At 55.1% G+C, this 18,504-nt stretch overlaps 2 protein-coding genes and 1 non-coding gene across 3 annotated transcripts; 2 read left to right on the forward strand and 1 right to left on the reverse strand.

The window, feature by feature from the left end:
• Positions 1-357: 357 nt before the first annotated feature.
• Positions 358-4,671, forward strand: TEKTIP1 (tektin bundle interacting protein 1). Its single transcript, XM_019653414.1, has 4 exons — positions 358-1,048; positions 3,440-3,678; positions 3,772-3,897; positions 4,004-4,671. The coding sequence occupies exons 1-4, from the start codon at positions 966-968 to the stop codon at positions 4,180-4,182; spliced, it is 627 nt and encodes a 208-aa protein (XP_019508959.1). The 5' UTR covers positions 358-965; the 3' UTR covers positions 4,183-4,671.
• On the forward strand, positions 1,344-1,417 carry TRNAT-GGU (transfer RNA threonine (anticodon GGU)). The gene has a single exon. It is a non-coding gene; the product is annotated as a tRNA-Thr (tRNA).
• On the reverse strand, positions 4,664-14,452 carry MFSD12 (major facilitator superfamily domain containing 12). The gene is given in 10 exon segments (XM_019653412.1): positions 4,664-4,783; positions 4,890-5,020; positions 6,071-6,165; positions 6,254-6,424; positions 6,892-6,984; positions 7,071-7,163; positions 7,454-7,630; positions 7,760-7,898; positions 9,651-9,861; positions 14,010-14,452. Coding segments are annotated over 10 exon segments (1,431 nt in total). The 5' UTR covers positions 14,308-14,452; the 3' UTR covers positions 4,664-4,760.
• Between the last annotated feature and the right edge of the window lie 4,052 nt (positions 14,453-18,504).

Below are 18,504 nucleotides of genomic sequence, written 5' to 3' on the forward strand. Positions count from 1 at the left end.
ACAAGATTGCTGTATAGAGACCTGACCGGTGCAGAGGCCACAGAGGAGGGTCTGCCAGGCAGGTGATGATGTGACTTTGGCCAGGACCAGGTGGAGGTGGTGAAAGTTGGACAAATTCTGTATTATTTTTTAAAATTGTGGTAAAATATGCCTGACATTTTACCATCTTAAAGTGAATAATTCAGTGGCGTTTGGTACATTCACAGTGTTGTGCAACCACCACCCATGTGTAATTCCAAAACATTTCCATCACCCCAAAAAGAAACCATCCCCATTAGTTGTCACCCCCAGCCCCTGGCAACCACGATCCCACGTTCTGTCTAGAGATATGCCTGTTCTGGACATTTCACATAAATGGAATCACACACTGTATGGCCTTGTGTCTGGCTTCTCGCATGAGCACGTGTTCAAGGTTCATCCATTTTGTAGCGAGTGTCGGTGCATCACTCGTTTTCATGAAAATAATCCATTGTGTGGATGGGCCCCATTTATTCAATTGATGGGCACTCAGGTTGTTTTCCACCTTCTGATAATTGTGAATCATGCTGCTTTGTGAACATCCCGTGTGCAGGTTTTTGCTCTGATGTATATTGTAAACAGATTGAGGACTGAATGGGGTGGGGTGAGAAGGGGAAGTTTTGGGGACGTGGGAGGGTTCCAGCCTGAGCACCTGGAAAGGTGGAGCTGAGGATGCAGGGATGAAATTCAGAAGCTTGGTTTGGCACAGAGACCCTGAAGAGGGGATGTGGGAAGGGGGCCAGAGATGCGGTGGTGGGATCCCTAAGCCCTGAGCCACCAGGCACGGCACTACTTCCTTCAGCCCCTCCACTGGGGCGGGAGGGAATGGTCTAGACAGGGACCAGGGCCACCAGCACTGTTGCCAGGACACCACAGGATGGCCTTTGTTGCTGTCAACAATGGCCCCACAAGCCTAGGCAGGAGCACCCAGGAACCCAGAGGCAGACATGCAGACCCTGAGGCGAGAGGCTGCCCGGCTCCATGTCCCCCAGGGGACCCTCGAAGTGGACTTCCCGGCACCTCATTACAGGTGAGTGCCCACCCTGCCCCAGCACAGCCTCTGGTTCTTGGGTGTGATTGGATTTGGTTTGGCTTCTCCTGAGTGTCACTAATTCTTCATAAAAGGCACATTGGTGCTGCACCCTCCCCTAGCTGCTCCCTACATCTCCCCACCCACCTGCACCTGGGTACCTTCCTCCCCGCCAGTGGTCAGAGCAGGGCAGGCTTGGAAACTGGCAGGGGTGTGTGCAGGTCACACATGCTCGCTCACTGTGTGCACAACACGTACGCCCACACAGCAAACAGAAAGTAGGTATCTATGGGATGACCGGTTAGCTCAGTTGGTTAGAGCATGGTGCTGGTAACACCAAGGTTGCAGGTTTGATTCCCGCATGGGCCACTGTGAGCTGTGCCCTCCTTAAGAATCAACTATGCCATTGTAGCATGAAAGCAATGTGTAACCAATGACCATGGCTGCTACCCAATAAAAATAAAAAATTTTTAAAAAAGGTAAAAATATTTTTAAAGTAGGTAGGTATCTCTAGGAGTTTCCTGGGACTGCTGTAACAAAACACAGACTAGGTAGCTTAAACACCAGAGATTTATTCTCTCCCAGTTCTAGAGGCCATAAGTCCAAGATCAAGGTGTCAGCAGGGCTGGTTCCTTCTGAGGCTGTGAGGGAGAAGCTGTTCCATGTTCTCCTAGCTTCTGGTGGTTTACTGGCAGCCCTTGGCATCTCTGGGCTTGTAGGCACACCACCCCATCTGTGCCTCCATCATCACATGAACTTGTGTGTCTGTCCAGATCCCCCTCTTCTTAACAAAGACACTAGGGCCCACTCTAACCCACCACGACCTCATCTTGACGAATTCTATCTGTTACAACCCTGTTTTCAAATAAGGTCACGTTCCTGAGGTTCCAGCTGGACGTGAATTTGGGGGACACTCAACCCAGTAGAGTATCCATTAATAAGTGACTGTTTCAGTAAGTTACAATGATTATTCTGCAGCTGTAAAAATAAACACAGATGAGTGGGCACACTTTGTGCCACTCCATTTCCAAGAAAATAAAAAATGATGTGAAACTGCAGCAGGTTCCCACATTTCTGTACTAGAAGGGCCACACCCACACACCGCCCACTTGTGGAGGAAGGCAGTTCTTAAGAAATTAGAGCGGCAGCCCAGGTCCAGGCTGGGGAAAGTGGACAATCACATTTCATTGCATGTTACTTTAGAGTGTGGAGCACCATAGGTGATCTTGAAATGTCTCTTTGGGTGACAAACCCGGTCTACATCAGGTTCCTGAGGCTGATGTTCTAGAACCGACCGGGCTCATCCCACCTTTTATGAGACATGTGCATTTCTAGTTTTGATGCTCTGATCAGATCTACTGGAGTAAAAACTCTGAACTGGGCTCTGCGCACAGCAGTGATGAAAGCGTTTTGTCAGTGACCTCCTGGGGCCATCTTGGGGTAACCAACATCATTCTTCAGGTGATTTCCCAGAATCGAGCCCACCAGGTTAAAGCACTTGCACGTCTTTGTCTCTGGGGCAGTGGTGCTACTAGCATGTGTTCTGGAAGGAATTACCATTTGAGGTTTCTGCTTAAGAAAATTTCCCTGCAGCTTCACCAGCTTCGGGGTTTTTCACTTTTCCTTAATTTTAGTTTTAATGGTACCTCACTGAGGTTTGATTTTTGCCATTAATAGCATATTTCCACTAATCTCTCTGCACTGCAGCCTCTCTGCTCCTTAAACTGCTCTCCGCTGCCTTGGGGCCTTTGCACATGTCACTCCATCCACCTGAAATGGGCCACCTCCTCCTCTGAGAAACCCTCCTGGTGCTCTCAGCTTAGGACAGGCTCTGGCATCAGGGGCCCTCTGGAACAGGCACAAATGTGTAGCTACATAGCTTATCAAAGTATGAGCTTGTCTTCACTCTCAGCAGGTCCCTGGTGACTGGGTAGATGATGATGACATAACGATTCCCTGAGGGTCTTCCCAGGAGTCCAGGCACCCCTACACGCTCTCCCTGGGCCACTCACTCAGCCAAGACCACTTCCTCCTAGTGTGCCTCCAGGCCAGGGGGCCTGTGGGTCTGGGAGGCTGGACAAGGACTTAGGACCCCAAGAGGGGCCAGAGCTTTTGTACCCTCCTTCCTGGTGTCCCTGGGGAGGATGTGGCAGAAAGCAGGGAGCCTCCCTCTCCTCTGCCAGCCTGGGCAGGGGTGTCCAGTGCTGAAGGACACATGGCCAGGTGGAGATGGAAAAAGAAGGCCCCGCAGCAGGGCCAGGCCTTTGCACCCTTGATGCCACATGTGGCAGAGGGTAAAAGGCCTATTCTAGAGACAAGCAAGATGTGGAGGCCCAGGGAGAGGCAGGAGACAGCCGCAGGCTCAGACTCTATGCCCTTCCCGGCCCTTAGTGATGACTTCCTATCCCTGGAGGGGCCCCACTGGACGCCGGCCATCAAGCAGGCAACGCGCTGGAAGTACACGCCCATGGGACAACACGCGGCCAGCCAGCCGTGGTACACTGGCCTAACCAACTCAGACTCCCACAAAGCCTGGCACACGCTCCCACAGGCCCTGGACAACCCCTACTGTGAGGCTTACTCCCACTGGCACAGATGCTACAGCCACCGGGAGCGAGGCATGTCCTCGGGTGAGTGCCTGGCCTGCCTGCCCTGACCCAGGTCAGCCCCAGGGGGAGGGCGAGGGCCAGAGATGACCTGCCCCCCCATCACTCTCCCTACAGCCTATATCCAGCACCTTCGGGAGACCGCCTGGTACGACCCCATCATGCCCGTCCAGTACAAGGCCCCTAACACGCGATGGGGGGCCATGCTGTGGAAAGACAGACCTATTTGGGGCAAGGAATATGGTGAGGCCCGGGTCACGGAGGCCAAGGGCTGGGGCGGGAACAAGGCCACCTAGGCCGGGGGTGAAACTGCCTGGGACCAGGAGGTGACCTGAGTTCTGCCCCACAGTGGTCAACAGGCACCAATACGGGGTGGAGCCATTGGGGCAGGTTTCCAACCACGTGCCCTACCTGTCGGCACAGCAGCGTCCACGCTACACAGCCCAGAACTACCGGCAGTGGGACCTGGAACCCTACTGCCCATCCACTGGCCAGTGGCCCCCACCTGTCTACACTCCCACTCTCTGATAAAGACCATCCCTCTGCAGGGACGCTGCGCCTCTCCCTGGGCTTCTGTCCACATCTGGGGACCAGGGCATTGGGCAGTCAGGTAAAGGGAGTTAGTTACTAGCCAAGTCCCCAGGCAGACAGCTGAGGCCAGTCCTTACCGTGAACAGCTCTTTATTTACTGTCAACAGCGTCCTGGGTACAGGGAGCTGGACATGGAGCTGGGTACAGGCTGGGGCTCCAGAAAGGCTAAGTGACGATGCCATCCTTGGGGGGCCTGGCAGCACCCAGGAGATCCCAGCCAGGCCAGGGGTACGAAGTGGAGCTCAGTGCAGCCCCAGGACCTTCACGTCCTGCCCTCACGCAACACACAGAGGGCACCCTGAGTCATCCATTAGAGTTAGACTTGGGCACCCCCAAACCCACGGGCCCCTGGATACCAGAAGACCTAGCTAGTTGTCTCACCCCAGCTGAGGTCCTGCCCTCACCCAGTGACCCCACAGCCAGTCAAGGAAGGAGAGGTGGAGACGGGACGAGCAGGGCATGGAATGTGCACAGTTGCAGCTCATTTTCATAGGACAGGAGGCCATGGGGAAATGTCAGGGCTGGGCTCCAGGAGCCCCTGTAAGAGAGGGGTGCTGTTAGTGAGCATGGGGCCTTCCCCTGCCCCAGGCCGCCCACTCATGGCCAGGTTGGGGGTTTGGGGATGGAGGGGGTATACAACTCACAGCTCCGCAGGCGGAGGGGCCAGATGAGAAGACTGCACAGAGACAGGGTGGCAGCCATGCCCACGCCACCTGTGACGGCCACCATCACCCAGTGGTAGAAGCCTACGCAGGCCCTGCAGCAGAGCTCCGATCTGGGGTAGAGGGAGGACAGCGCAGGTGAGCGGACACTTGTGGGTACCCTCCAGCCTGGACTTCCCATCCTCCCACCTCAGCCAGTTGTCAGGCCAGAACCTGGGGGTCACCCTCGACCCTCTATTCTCCTCCCACATCTGATACTTCAGCCAATACTGCTGGCTCTGCCTTCAAAGTCTATCCCAAATCTGCCCACTGCCACCGCCCATAGTCACCCACCTGGACCAATGCAGACAACTTTTGCTCTGGTCCCCAGGTTCCAGCCCTCACCTTCCACAGACTGTCCTCCCCGCAGCAGGGACCAGAGAGCACCTGTGAGCACCTGAGTCAGGCCCCACCACTCCTCTGCCATCTCCCTCTCAGTGAAAGCCCAAGACCTCCACAGGACCCTGCATGACCTGTCCCCATCCCCTCCCTGCCTCCCCCTCACTCTGCTCCAGCCACACAGCCCTCCTCACTGTCCAAGTCAGGCCTGGGCCTGTCCCAGGGCCTTCGCCCTGGCTGTTCTCCCCATTTGCTTAGAATGCCCTGATTTCCAGTGGGTCTCAGGACCATGTCACCTCCTCAAGGAAATCCTTCTTGACCTCCTGCCCCAATCAGGCCTCCATATGTGGTGTCCTTCACAACACTCGTCCGGACCACACGTTTATTTGTTTGGTTAACATGATTGGTGTTGCCACCAGCTCCATGAGGCCAGCTCTGGTTTCCAGATCCTGTGCTTCTACAAGGTGAGAACTCGGTGGTCTAGAACCATCGGTTCTAGAACCCTAGGTTCTGAGTGTCTGAGTGACACAGATTCTGGCTCCCCCCTAGTCCTGCCCACTCACATCCAATACTTCTGTATGCTGTGTCCTCAGCACCCACATACAACAGACTCAGGGTTTGTTGAATAAATAAAGTGCCCGAGCTCAGAAAGGACCAGGTCTCCCCAGCCTGTGAACCCCACCAGGGTGGATCTTGTCCACGCCAAATCCCCTGACCTGGAGCAGTGCCGGGCACACAGCACACTCGGTACACTCTTGTTAAATGACTGAATGAGTCCCACTCACGTGCAAGGGTGCAGACTCTGGATGACCATGACTGCCAGCCCATTGGCCACCTTATCCGAGAAGCTCATGGCACCGTACACAAAGGCTCCACTATGCTGGGGAGACACAGGCAGGGAGGTAAGCACCCCTGGCCTGGGCCATGGGCCCCACCACCACCGACCTGGCCCTGCCCGCCAGCCCTACCGTGTGGGGACCAATGAGGTCAGCTGTCATGGCCAGCGAGGTGACGAGGATGGTGGCACAGCCCATGCCTAGCAGCATGGCTGCTGCATACACAGCCACACCCAACTCATCTGCCAGAGCCACCCAGGCTGCGAAGGCCAGGATAACCAGGAGGCCCACGAAGTAGGTCATCTGCGAAAGGGACCAGCCTCAGGCCTGCCTCACTGGTGCTTGCCCTCTCTGGTCTTCAATCCACCGGCCCCCTAGCCCCAACCCCAGAGAGTGAGGGGGTCAAGTGGACTGTCCCTAAGGAGCCCCCAGCTCTGACCTCACCAGAGAGCTGAGAGTATGGAGACAGGTGGCTTTACATCTAAGTGCAAATCAAGTAAAATTAGATAAAATGGAGCATTCAGTTCCTCAGTCACACCAGCCACATTTCAGGTACTCATAGCCATCCTGGCTAGCATACCGGTCAGAAAGTTCCAGAGCTCTAGAGCCCCAAGAGACTCAGAAGCCAGGGTCTAGAACTCGGGTCCCAGACATGAGGTGTCTACAAGGTGTGAATGCTGTGGTCTGGAATCACCCAGGCTGCATGTATCCAAGTTCCAAGGGTCCTCGTCTGGCATCTCCCCACTGCCCCCAACGGCCTGCACACTCACATTCCTTCCAATCCACTTGTTGACCGGCTTCATGAGGAAGGAGGAGACGAAACCACTGAGGTACATCACCAGCGGGATGGTGGCGATGAACTTCTGTCAGGGCAGAGTGGGCACGGGTGTGTCAGGTGGGGCTCCTTGGGCTTGGGGCCCAGGGCTCTGGCCTACCCTGCCCAGCTCACCTTGGGCAGATTGAGGGAGTAGGTAAGGTACATGGCCATGTACGTCTGGGACAAGTTCACAATGAGCCTTGTGCTCATGTATAGCAAGCCCACCTGTGGGCAGACAGAGGGTTCAGAGGTCAGACAGGGCCCTTCTCCACTCCCATCAGCAGCGAGTGCCAGGAGCCTAGCTGCAGCTGGCACCTGATCTACTAGTAGTGACTGCCTAGCGGGTCAGGCAGAGAAGAGAGCAGTGATTTATTAGCAATGTCTGCCCTGGGTGGGAATAGCCAATCGAATGTTTGCTCCAATTTTGGCTATCCCTAGGGGCCTAAAGCCCCGCACAGTAAGGGCCTAGGGGAGAGCGGTATCCACTCCAGCCCACTCTGCTCCCCACAACATACCTGGTAAAAGGCTGGCTCCCGAAGCCAGTGTTTCCAGAGCAGCAAGGGCCGGGCAGTGGCGGGGGCCAACAGGGGGCTGTGTTCGTCTGGCTCCTCCACCTGTCAGCCCTCCCTGGTGCCCAGGTGGAACAGCAGTGAGAAGACAGCTCCAATGCCCACCACTAACAGGGAGAGGTTCTGGGGACCGGGTAGGAAAGGGTTCAGCAGTAGCTCTCACGGCCCAAGACCCGCGTTCAGGACCTGGGGGGTTGTCATCTTTGGCCAGGAGCGGCATTGCCCCCCACCCCCACTCCGGCCCCAGCTCACCCGAAACACTGGCACATCTTGGACCCCCAGCTGGTCACTGACATCCTGGATGGACCCTATGTGTGGAGAGGCCTGCATGTGGAACAGGAGCCAGGCGGCGCCATAGACGGTGATGTTCGCCATCACCGTGAAGGCGTACCTGGCGGGGGCAGGGAAGGCCTCAACATGGCAGCCCAGGAAACCACACAACCACTTCTTCCCCAGGCAGCTGCACAGTCAGAGCTGCTTGTAGCATCTGGGGAACCTCGCCAATGGGTTATTTCAGCCACCAAACCTTGGGTGGCCCCAAGGAAGCCCCTGCTGGCCTCAGTTACCCCAGTTTGCATGTTTTACAACTCTGACCCATGACCACTATGATGGGGGAGGGGCTGGGGTTCAGAGCAGGGCCCAGTCAGAGCTGCAACCCAAATCTGAAAACCTGAGATGCTCAGAAGCCAGGATTCTGGAATTTTTGGTACCCTGATCCTCGGCTTCAACAGGGCAAGGGCTCCATCTAGAATCATCTGGGTCTGCTCCTGCCTGCAGCCCTGGAGCAATGTCCCTCCAGGGGCTGGGTGGGCAGGGGAGGGGGAGCCTCTGGGTCTCACCAGGACTCAGTTTCCCTTTATGAAAGCAAGAACAAGACTATCCCCAGAGGTCACAGTGAAGATGACACGAGGATGGCAATAAAGCACTTGTAGGTAGACAGTACCCCAGAACGTGGGCATGGCCCGGCCCAGCCTGTCCCCTTGGAGACCCGGGCATTGAGCAACCCCTGTCGTTAGTGTCTGTAGCACTTGTCCATAATGAGGAACTCAAAGGCAGGGGTGGGGAGGAAGCCAGACTGGGGAAAAACAGGCTGAGTTGGAGACAGACGGGGCCCTCAACAAAGAGGCTATCCTAACAAGAGTAACACACACCAAGCACCAACTGTGAGCCAGGCCTTTCTCTGTTCTCCAGCCATACCGGCCACCCTCACATGTGCTGTCCCTTCTGGCTGGAACTGTCATCTGTACCTTTTTCCTACTGCACACGTCCCATAGGCGCCTTGCTCTGGCCTTGGGCACAGGACAGCCTGGGCTTGCCATGAGGATTAAAGAAGATAATTCACATGAAGGGCCTAGAACTGTGTCTGGCATACAGCAAGCACTCCATAAATGCTCCTATGATCATCAAATCCAGAATAACCTCCTTTAGCATCTCAAGCAAGTGAACAAATAAACCGGTCACCAACTATATCCACGTGCAGCAGGAAAAATACTAAGATGGCCCCAGAGATTCTCCAGCCCTGGTCCTGCCCTGTCTAACCCCTTCCCCTTGGAGATGGAACCTATGAATATGATGGGATGCCACACCCATGTGTAGGTAACTTTCTGTGGCACAGATGAAGGGATTCTGTGAATGTAATTAAAGATTATCCTGGGTGGGGCTGACCTAATCAGGCGATTCTTATTAGAAAAAGGGCTTAAGCCGTCCCTGAGCTCTGACTCTCCTGCACGGGTCTCAAAGCATCAGCAAGCCACCATGAGCTTTATATCTGCAAGAAAATTAATTCTGCCACCAACTACCTGAGCAGGGAAGAGGGACCCCAAGCCTCAGATGACACATCAGCCCTAGACGACGCCTTGATTGACGCCTCAAGACAGACATTGAAGCAGAAAATCAGCTAAGCCGAGACAGACTCTTACACAGAAACCATGACATGTTAAACGCGTGCTGTTTGAACCTGCTTGATGGTCATTTGTTATGCAAGCAGCAGCAGCTGACTGATACACTGTTCCAGATGTACAAGCTGCTGCTGAAAGTCCCAGAGCCACAAAGCCAGGCAGAGCCCACACAAACAGGGTGGCCCTGGCTCCCCGGCTTCGCCTGCTCTGCGTGTGCCCCCCACCCTGCCCTGCTGAAGTGATACCTGAGAGCTGTAAGCTCCACCTTCTCGTGGTCATTGGTGACAAGCTCGGGGATGAGGCTGAGGTGGGCAATCTGCATAGCAGCCCAGCCAAACTGGAAGATGACAATGAAGGGCCCATAGTAGAGGAGGGCGACCCACTCGGGCGTGGTCTCCCCGCAGCCCAGGCATGGACTGAAGATGAAGGGGAAGGAGAGCAGGACGCAGAAGGTGCCTGTGGACGGGCAGAGTGGGGAGGGGGGGTCACATCACTGGGCCTTCCCACAGTGGCCCAGGGCTCCCTGGGGTGTGACCAGGTGGAGACCAAATACACAGAAAAGGCTAAAGACCCTCCCAAAGTCACACAGTGGGGTGTGTGGGATCAGCAGCCCAGGGCACCTCAGGCTTATGGTCGTGACAAATGGGGAAACTGAGGCAGAGATCTGCGGTCCCCCAGAGGTCACACAGCAGATTGAGAGGGCGCTGTGGGGAGCTGTAAAGAACTGCCCACCATTTACACCCACAACTTGCCCTTCCTGCCTCACCCAAGAAATGGACCTTTTCCACCTATCAAGGGTCCTGTGGGGCCACCAGGAGTCAGGAGACCAAGTGATGCTGGACTTTGCCCTCCCTGAGCCTCAGTGTCCCAGTCAGCCCAGAAGAGGATCTCTCCCTGGAAAACATTCCAGTAGCTCAGAACAAGCCCAAGTCTTCCCCACAGCGCACAAGCCCTGCATGACCTGCCTGGTCCCCTCCCCTGACTTCACCTCCCTCTCCCCCCGCTCACTCTGCTCCAGCCACACAGGTCTCCTTGCTGTTCCTCCAATACACCAACCCTAGAAGAGGGATCTTGGTATATGCTGTGCCCTCTGCCTGAAATGCTCTTCCCCTAACATCTTAGCAAGGCTGGCTCCTTTTCATCCCTCAGGACTCAACTCAAATGCTACCTCCTCACAGAAGTCCTTCCTGACCAGCTCTGTCACCAGCAGTTCCCTCCCTACCCCAACACACTCTATCTGGACCTTGCTTTCTTTTCTTCACATCCCTCAGCACACGCAGGCTTTTTTTTTTTTTTTAAGATTTTATTGGGTAATTGGGGGAGAGGAACAGACAAGTTGCTGTCCTTTTGTTCTTCAGTCTAGTTGTGGAAGACATCACTTCACTGGCCCATGTTGGTATTATCATTGCGCTCTTCCCAGGTGAGGTGGATGGGTCGCCGGCCATTGGACGGCCGCTCACGGCTGGCTGCCGGCTACACACGGTAGCCCATGGCAACCCACTGCAGCGGGGGCTGCAGCCTACGCCGTCGCCGGCGACTCACGGCAGCCCAGCTCCAAGTTGAGCTGTTGTGCAGCATCTTAGCTGTAGAGGGCAGTGTCACTGGCCCTCATATGTGGGATCCGAACCGGGGCCCTCTGGCGTCCCAAGCCAGTTCTTAACCATCGTGCCACTCGGCCGGCCCACCGCAGGAATTCTTTTGTCTGTCTGTCTGCTTGTTTCCTGCCTGCCTCCCCCACCAGACTGTGGGCTCTGTGGGGGTGGGTACCTGATCTCTCTAAGTCACTTCTGTGTCCCTGGAACCCAGCACAGAGCCTGGCACATCAATATCTTTTGAATGAGTGAATAATAATGCCTCTATTTACAGTCCAAAGCAAAGGGGTGGATATTATTGATGTTATTATCATCCCCATTTTTCAGATGAGGAAACTGAGGTCCATTGAGTGAGCCACAGAGCTGAGATTCCAGCTGGACTCTGAGTCTTGCTCCTTCCCGCCAGCCCTGCAGCCTTCTCCCATCCCTGCACCTGGAAGGAGACTGGCAGCTGGACTTCCCTCCTCCCCCAGTTTCAGGATGTGACCTCATCCCCAGACTCTGGGCCTAACCAGCAGTCCTGGGATCAGGAAATGAAAACAAAACCAGCCTGGCTCTTTCTCTGGAACTGGGAGGAGCATCCTGGACAGATACCTGGGGACCTTGAAGCCACCCTGGGGTCAGGGACCACCTGCAGATTCTGGTCAGAAGAATGTGCTGCCCTGGATGGACTCCACCCTGCTGCTGCCCAGGCCAGGTTAACCATTGTTGGAGCTAGGCTGCCTGGCTGAGGGACCTTGGGCATGTGACTTTGCCTCTCCAGGCCCTAGATTCCAGAAAATGGAGATAATGGAAATATCTGCTTCCTGAAGTAGATGTGAGAATTGGAAATTAATGTGTGAAAGCAGGAGACCCAACTACTCTGAGCCACTTCCTGCCTCAACAGCTTCAAAGCCATGATATTTCACACCCTTACACAAGCCCTTTCAATAACTTGGAATGTCCCCCACACACAAACACACATACTCGTATTCATCTTTCAAAACCCCAAAGCCAATGTCCCATCCTCTCGAGTTCTGCTTCTTTCTTATGAAGCCCACTCCACACACATGCCCCCAGCCTGGACCCCACAGGAATGTCCATGTCTGTCTCTGAGGCTCCTCTCTGGGCTAGATGGGGAAGCCAGGAGGGCTTGTTAAGGGAAACAGCGAGTCCATCACCACCACCCAGACTCAGGGGCAAAAAGAGAAGTGGGCACGGTTGCTGGGGTGAACTTTGCTCAAATCACCTTATCAGGCATCACGAGGGGCCACCCAGTTTCCTCTCCCCACAGATCCTCCACCAAGGAAATGGAAGGGGTGCAGGTGGAGGCATTGGTGTCTGGTAAGGGCACCAGTCCCCCAGACCTGTTTTGCGTAAACACAAAGCCTTCAGTCCTTTATTTACAAAAGTGCCTCCAGCCCCCTCCCCACCCTGCTTCTGCAGGGGAATTCAGGTTCTTCCTGAGGTCAGGTGGTACCCTCACTGAATTCCAGGCCCCCCACCTATGAAAGGGGCAGAGTCAGGTTTGGAGACTCCGAGATGGTAACAGTCCCACCTCAGGGCCTTTGCACATGCAGTGCACTCTGCCAGGGCTACCTTCTCACTCTGGCTCCATCTCCCTGGATAGGGTCTCCCCAAAAAGAGAGCCCTTTCCACCCACCCCCATCACCCCACTCATCTCTCTGGCCTAAGAACTACCTTTGTGTGTCAATGAGTTGACCCGACTATTATAAACAAAACTGCCTTTGAGACCCTGGGGTCAACTCTGCAAGCAAACCCAACATCAGCTGAAGAGGGACACCTCAAATGCCCGTTTTCAGGTGATGGTCACTGGTCTGAGTCTCCTGCAGTCTAAAGTGGCCCAAACACAGCCTGGGCATCCTCAGCATCTGACAAACCTGAAATCCAGTCCCAGGCTGTAGCAGCAGCGATACTAGCCACCTCAGGTCATGTGGCAATCTGCTGCACCTTACAAAAATGTCACCTATGAGGGCCTTGAGGGCCCAGGGCCAATCACTGCCTCCCAGGTCACTGTTTCCAAGGACAAGAAGAAACCAGCCAGCCCCTCCTGCCTTCTAGAAAGCTGCTGCCCAGAATTCCCCCAGTGGCAGGATTCCGGGCCTTGCTTCCTGAAATGCCCAGTGAGCCCCCAATGCCAGGATGCGGTGGGCACCCCTGCCAGGGGAGGAACAGGAGGGAAAATGGCCTGGGCTAATCTCAAAGACCTGGACCGGGGCAGGCAGAGAAGAGATGCCCAGACACAGGCCTTATCATCTGTGTGCACAGGACAGGGTGCCCCAGACCCCTGGGATCCGCCTCCTCCCCTCCCCGACAGCACTCTAGGTCCACAACATCCCCATGCCAGAGGGCAACCCCATTACCTGCTCTGCAGAGCCCATCCCCATCAGTCAGTCACAGACCCCTGACTGTTCTAGCTCACCCACCTCCAGCTCTCAGCTGCCAGGGCAGCTCCTCCCAAATGCCTAAGCAACAAGTTGCCAGAGATGAGGGAGGAGATGGACAGAGAGCGCTGGGGGACCGAACAGACAGACAGACAGATCTCTAGGCAGCCTGACCCTCACTCAGACCAAGCAGTCCTGATGGTCACCCTGATAGACAGATGGGGAGGTCAAGCCAGACCAGACAGATTGACAGAGGCAGCACTGGGCAGTCAGACACAACCTAATGAGAGTTAAGGGAGCCACCAGGGGTCAGACAGACAAAGGGAAGCGACATTGGAGGGTCACAGCAACAGTCAGATGGAGGGGGCTTCACAGGTCAGACAGCAGCCATGAGGCAGACAGAGGGGGGCGGACTCAGGCCATAGAACAAAGGGGGTTGGATTCAGTACATGTGGCAGAGACAGAAGGGGGACTGGGGGAGGCTCATGGGTCAGGCAAATAGAAAGGTACTAAGCAGTCAGACAGAGCGGTAAGGCTCCGGCCCTCGGGTAGACAGAAGCGGGCGAGGCTCAGGCCACTGGGGGCCCTGGGGTGGCAGTCGGATGGGGCGGGCTCGGCTGAGACTTACCGACCAGGTGCCAGGCCTTACGCGGCCCACAGCGGGCGCAGCGGCCCGCGGCGCGGTCGGCCTCGTAGCCTACGAGGGGCGTACAGAGCCCATCAGCCACTTGGCCGAGCAGCAGCAGCAGCCCGGCGCCGCGCGAGCTGTAGGCGCGCACCGAGTGCAGGTAAAGCAGCAGGTAAGTGAACCACATGGACGCGCACAGGTCGTTGAGGAAGTGACCCACCGCGTAGCTCAGGCGCGCCGCCAGGGACAGCGGCCGCGGGGGCGCCCTCTCTCCAGCCGCCGGGGGCCCGGGACCCATGGCGGCGCTCCGGGCTCGGGCCGGGCCGTCCGGTGCTTAGCAAACTGGACCCCGGCTCTGGCCGTGCGTGTCCGCACCCTCCGCCGCCACTAGCGTCCGTCCGGTCCCCCCAGACCCCGGCGCGCCTGTGGCCGCAGAGCCGCTGAACCCGAGATTACCCCGGGCGGGGCGGGGCATCCCAGGAGCAGCGGCCGCATCCACCAATCGGGGCCACGCGCCGGGGCCCGAGAGCCAGTCATCGGGAAGATAGGCGTGGCCTCTGGGTTATCCCGGCGCCCACAGAGCCTCGCGGTCCTAAGGCCCGACTATAGCTTGGGATTTGTGGGACCCCTCCGTACGGAAGTTGGGAGCTACGCAAAGGGCTCCCCCACCCAGATTCCGGTCGCCAGGCCCGCGCCACCCTAGCTTACCCGCAGCTTTACGAGGCCTAATGTGGCCCGGGGAAAACGGGGTTGGCTGGGTGTGGGTTGGGGGGAGGTCTGAGCCCCCAGCTCGCCTCTCTTTGGGGTCCGGTGACTTCCCGGCCGGGAGACACACAATCGGACGTGGAGAGGACGTATTACTTCAAATTAATTAGTTATTAAGGATAATAATGGGGATAATCATCATAATAACACAGGCTGGCATTTAATGAGCGCTAACTGTGCCAAGTGCCCCAGGTGGATTTTTTCATCCCAGCTGGGCGGGAGGCGGAGCAAGTCTCCCAATTCGCAGGCCAGAAACACGCCCAAAGAGGGAGAGGGTGCTCTGGGCGCTCTGGGCGCACAGTGCTCACCTGACACAGTGAGTCAGGTGCATGCAGTCCGTAGGCCAGTGCTCTCGACCCCTCCCCAGCCGCCTCCAACGGCCTTCCCACGACTGGGTCACCACACTAGCGGTTTCAAGTTCCTCCAAACGTTGGTTGCAGTTTCTCTTGCCCCCACCCCAGCCTCCAGGCCTTCTCCAGCAGTGGTTTTAAACCTGCATGGTCAAAATCATGGCGTCCAGACCAGCCAACCCCTCTAGCTGTTCCAGCTGGGACAACTCCCTTAAATTCGTGGCGCTTCAGTCTCCCCAGCTCTAGAATGGCTATAATGTATGTTAAAAGTGATGGAAGTGTTAGCTCTTAATAGTCTCAGCTGGAAAGCCTTCTCAGCAAGCCCTGGTTCCCTGTCAGTGATTACTCTGGGTTCCCACAGTGTGCTGGGCTGACCCCATCACAACCCTGATATTTGCTCCCCATCCCCAGCTGTAACCATCTGTATGTCCCCACTGGACTATGATCCCCATGGAGGCAGGGACCAGATTAGTCTTAGTCACTGCATTGTCCCCAGCAATGCCTGGCACATAGTAGGAGCTCAAGAAATATCTGGCGATAACAGAATGGTGGTTACCAGAGGGGAAGTGGGGTGGGAAGATGAAGAGTGTAAAAGGGGCCAAATACATGGTGACTGAAGGAAACTAGACTTTGGATGGTGAACACATAGATGTTGCATTATAAAGTTGTACAGCTGATATTTATATAATGTTACTAACCGATGTTACCCCCCAATAAATTTAATTAAAATAAAAAATAAATATCTGTTAAATAATTGAATGGTGGACATGCAGGCAGAGAATCAGAAATGCATATAGAAACTGGGAAACAGATAGGAACTCACTTATAAACTTGAGGTTCAGGCAGCCCAAAGGGTGTCCAGCCCAGCCCCCACACTAATGTAGGCCACCACCACAACACATGCTCTTTTATCAAAAGGAGCCTAAAAAACAGGTGTGGGTGGGGTCATGGGTGCTCAGGAGAGAGAACCTAGCAGGGAAGAGGAGAGAGAAGGATAGACTGCTTTGGAGGAGATAAAGGGATAAGGAAAGATAAGAACCTCAATTCTTTCCTTCCTGTAGGCCAAGCTCTCTTTAGATTTCTCCAAGAGAAATTAAAGACTTTTAAAAATACTAGCTTAAACGTTTTATTTCCATTCCTTGCCTCCTTTCTTCCCATGACACCCTAGGAGATTTTACACCACTTTATGTCCATTTTCCCGATGAGAAAACTGAGATTCAGACTGACATCCCTTGCTGAGCAGCATGTGACCTCCAATATCTTTGAGTTCTTTATTCCCTGACAGGAGAGGGTCCACCTGAATAGGACAAGGTAGCTCACTGTTTACTGTTCTATCAGCTTCCTGTGAGGAGGCAGGAACCCAGCGGGTTATTCTGCAGACCCAGCACAGGCAGGAGGGGGAAGCCCCAACACATCTCTGGGCTCCAACAGGATCCGGCTATTTCCTGGCCCTGATTATGGGAAAGGCAGGAACAAGCCAGGGAGCTGCCCCTGAGTCGTGTCATTCATGAACTCATTCATTCAGTGGATGGATCTGGGCTCATGCTGGGCAATGCTGGAGCCCGGAAGATTTGAAGCCCCTAGTCTGAGGGGGGAGGACAGAGCTGGACCCTCCAAGCCCCCATGGTCAGGTCTGTGGCTGAAGAAATGAGACTCAGAGGGTGACTGAATGACAGATAAGGTATCAGGACCCCCAGGTCAATGAGGAGTTAAGGTAGGATTCAGAGAAAGGGTGAGAGGGTCAGATAAAAAGTCCTATGGGGGACAGTCTGATCGGGACCCCCTCTTGTTTTGAGAGCTGTAACTTTCTGCTCTAATAAAACTATCCTCTGCTGCAAACTTTACCTCTCTGGTCCGTGTCGCCACTATTCGGTGCTGCGAGACCACGATCCCAGTGCGCATGAAAGCACACATCAAATAAATCCTGCAATTACAGCACCAATAAGTGCCAGCTAGCTCTTCTCCCCAGATATACAAGAGCCTTTTGCTTTAGAGGGGCAACCCAACTTTGGGGTCCCCATCTCCCTTGGAGAGCTGTAACTCTTTGCATTAATAAACTGCCCTTTTCTCTGCAAACTTTGCCTCTCTGGTCCATGACTACATTCTTCAGTTCCACGAGACCACAATCCCGGGGTACACACCGAAAAAAAAAGGTCTTATGAGTGTGGGGTGGGGGTGCAGCAGTTTATTCCAACGCAGGCCTCAGCTGCAAGTTGTCAACCAGTGGAGGGCATATGTGCCCTGAATAAAAAGGGGTTGGAGGGGAGGCCCAGTGGCTAAGTTGGTTAACAGCGTGAGCTCTGAGCAACAGGGTCACCGGTTCGATTCCCACATGGGCCAGTGAACTGCCCCTGAGCTGAGCTGCCAACAGGTGGGAGGATGGCTCAGCTGGTGAGATCATGTGCTCCTAACAACAAGGTTGCTGGTTCGACTCCCGCATGAGATGGGGGCTACGCCTACCCGCAACTAAGATTAGACAGGGCACCACCTTGAGCTGAGCTGCCCTGAGCTGCTGACTAGCTGCCGACGAGCTGCCACCGGACAGCCGGATGGCTACTGGACTTGGAGCTGAGCTAGCTGCGCCCTCCACAACTAAGATTGAAGGACAGCAACTTGGCTGTTCCTCTTCCCCAATTCCCCAACACTGTTCCCCTTCCCAAATTCCCCAGTAAAATCTTAAAATAAAAAAGAAAGAAAGAAAAGAAGCGGTCAGATTTGGGAACAGGACAAACTGATAGACAGACAGGCTTGGGGTAAGGAGAGATCTGGACAGCCTTGGATATCCCCAGAGCAGCGTCCCCAGCTGCCTGCTGACACCAGACCTGCGTCCCCCGTTCCCTGACCAGAGATCGGATGTCCTGGTGGCCTAGGATCTGGGGGAGGGATGTGGGAAAGGAAGGCGAGTGGGGGTGTTTCCTTTCATTTTCTCTCTGACCCAGGCCCAGGATGACCAGGTGGAGAGTGTGGGGGAGGAAAGGGGAGAGATGGTTTCCAGGCTCAGCACAAAGGTCCTTAGATCACAAGGTGGCTTGAGTGGGGGGCACGTGGCACCAAATTGTTCTTTGTGGTGGGCAGCTGTCCTGTGCATTGCAACATCCCTGGCCTCCACCCACTTGATGCCCAGAGCATCCCTCCCACCCAGTCATGATAACCAAAAAAAACATCTCTAGACGTCACCCAGTGTCCCCAGAAGACTGGCCCCTGGGTGGAACTCCAGCACTAGAAAATTATTCGCAACAGGGGTTTCATTCTTGGTGGACAAGAGTAGTATTAGCTACTCTTATGTAGCACAGACTGGCTAGGCCTGGTTCTAAGTGCCAAGCATGAATTAAGCTCAGTAAATCCTTTCAACAACCTCATGAAGGTAGTTACTATCCCAC

The sequence above is a fragment of the Hipposideros armiger genome, unplaced genomic scaffold (assembly GCF_001890085.2).
Source record: "Hipposideros armiger isolate ML-2016 unplaced genomic scaffold, ASM189008v1 scaffold_202, whole genome shotgun sequence".
NCBI classification, from domain to species: Eukaryota; Metazoa; Chordata; class Mammalia; order Chiroptera; family Hipposideridae; genus Hipposideros; species Hipposideros armiger.

Coding starts and splice junctions, on each gene's coding strand:
- TEKTIP1 (XM_019653414.1), top strand. CDS start 966: ATGCAGACCCTGAGGCGAGAGGCTGCCCGGCTCCATGTCCCCCAGGGG. Junction 3,679..3,771: donor GGAGCGAGGCATGTCCTCGG/GTGAGTGCCTGG, acceptor CTCTCCCTACAG/CCTATATCCAGCACCTTCGG. Junction 3,898..4,003: donor TATTTGGGGCAAGGAATATG/GTGAGGCCCGGG, acceptor TCTGCCCCACAG/TGGTCAACAGGCACCAATAC.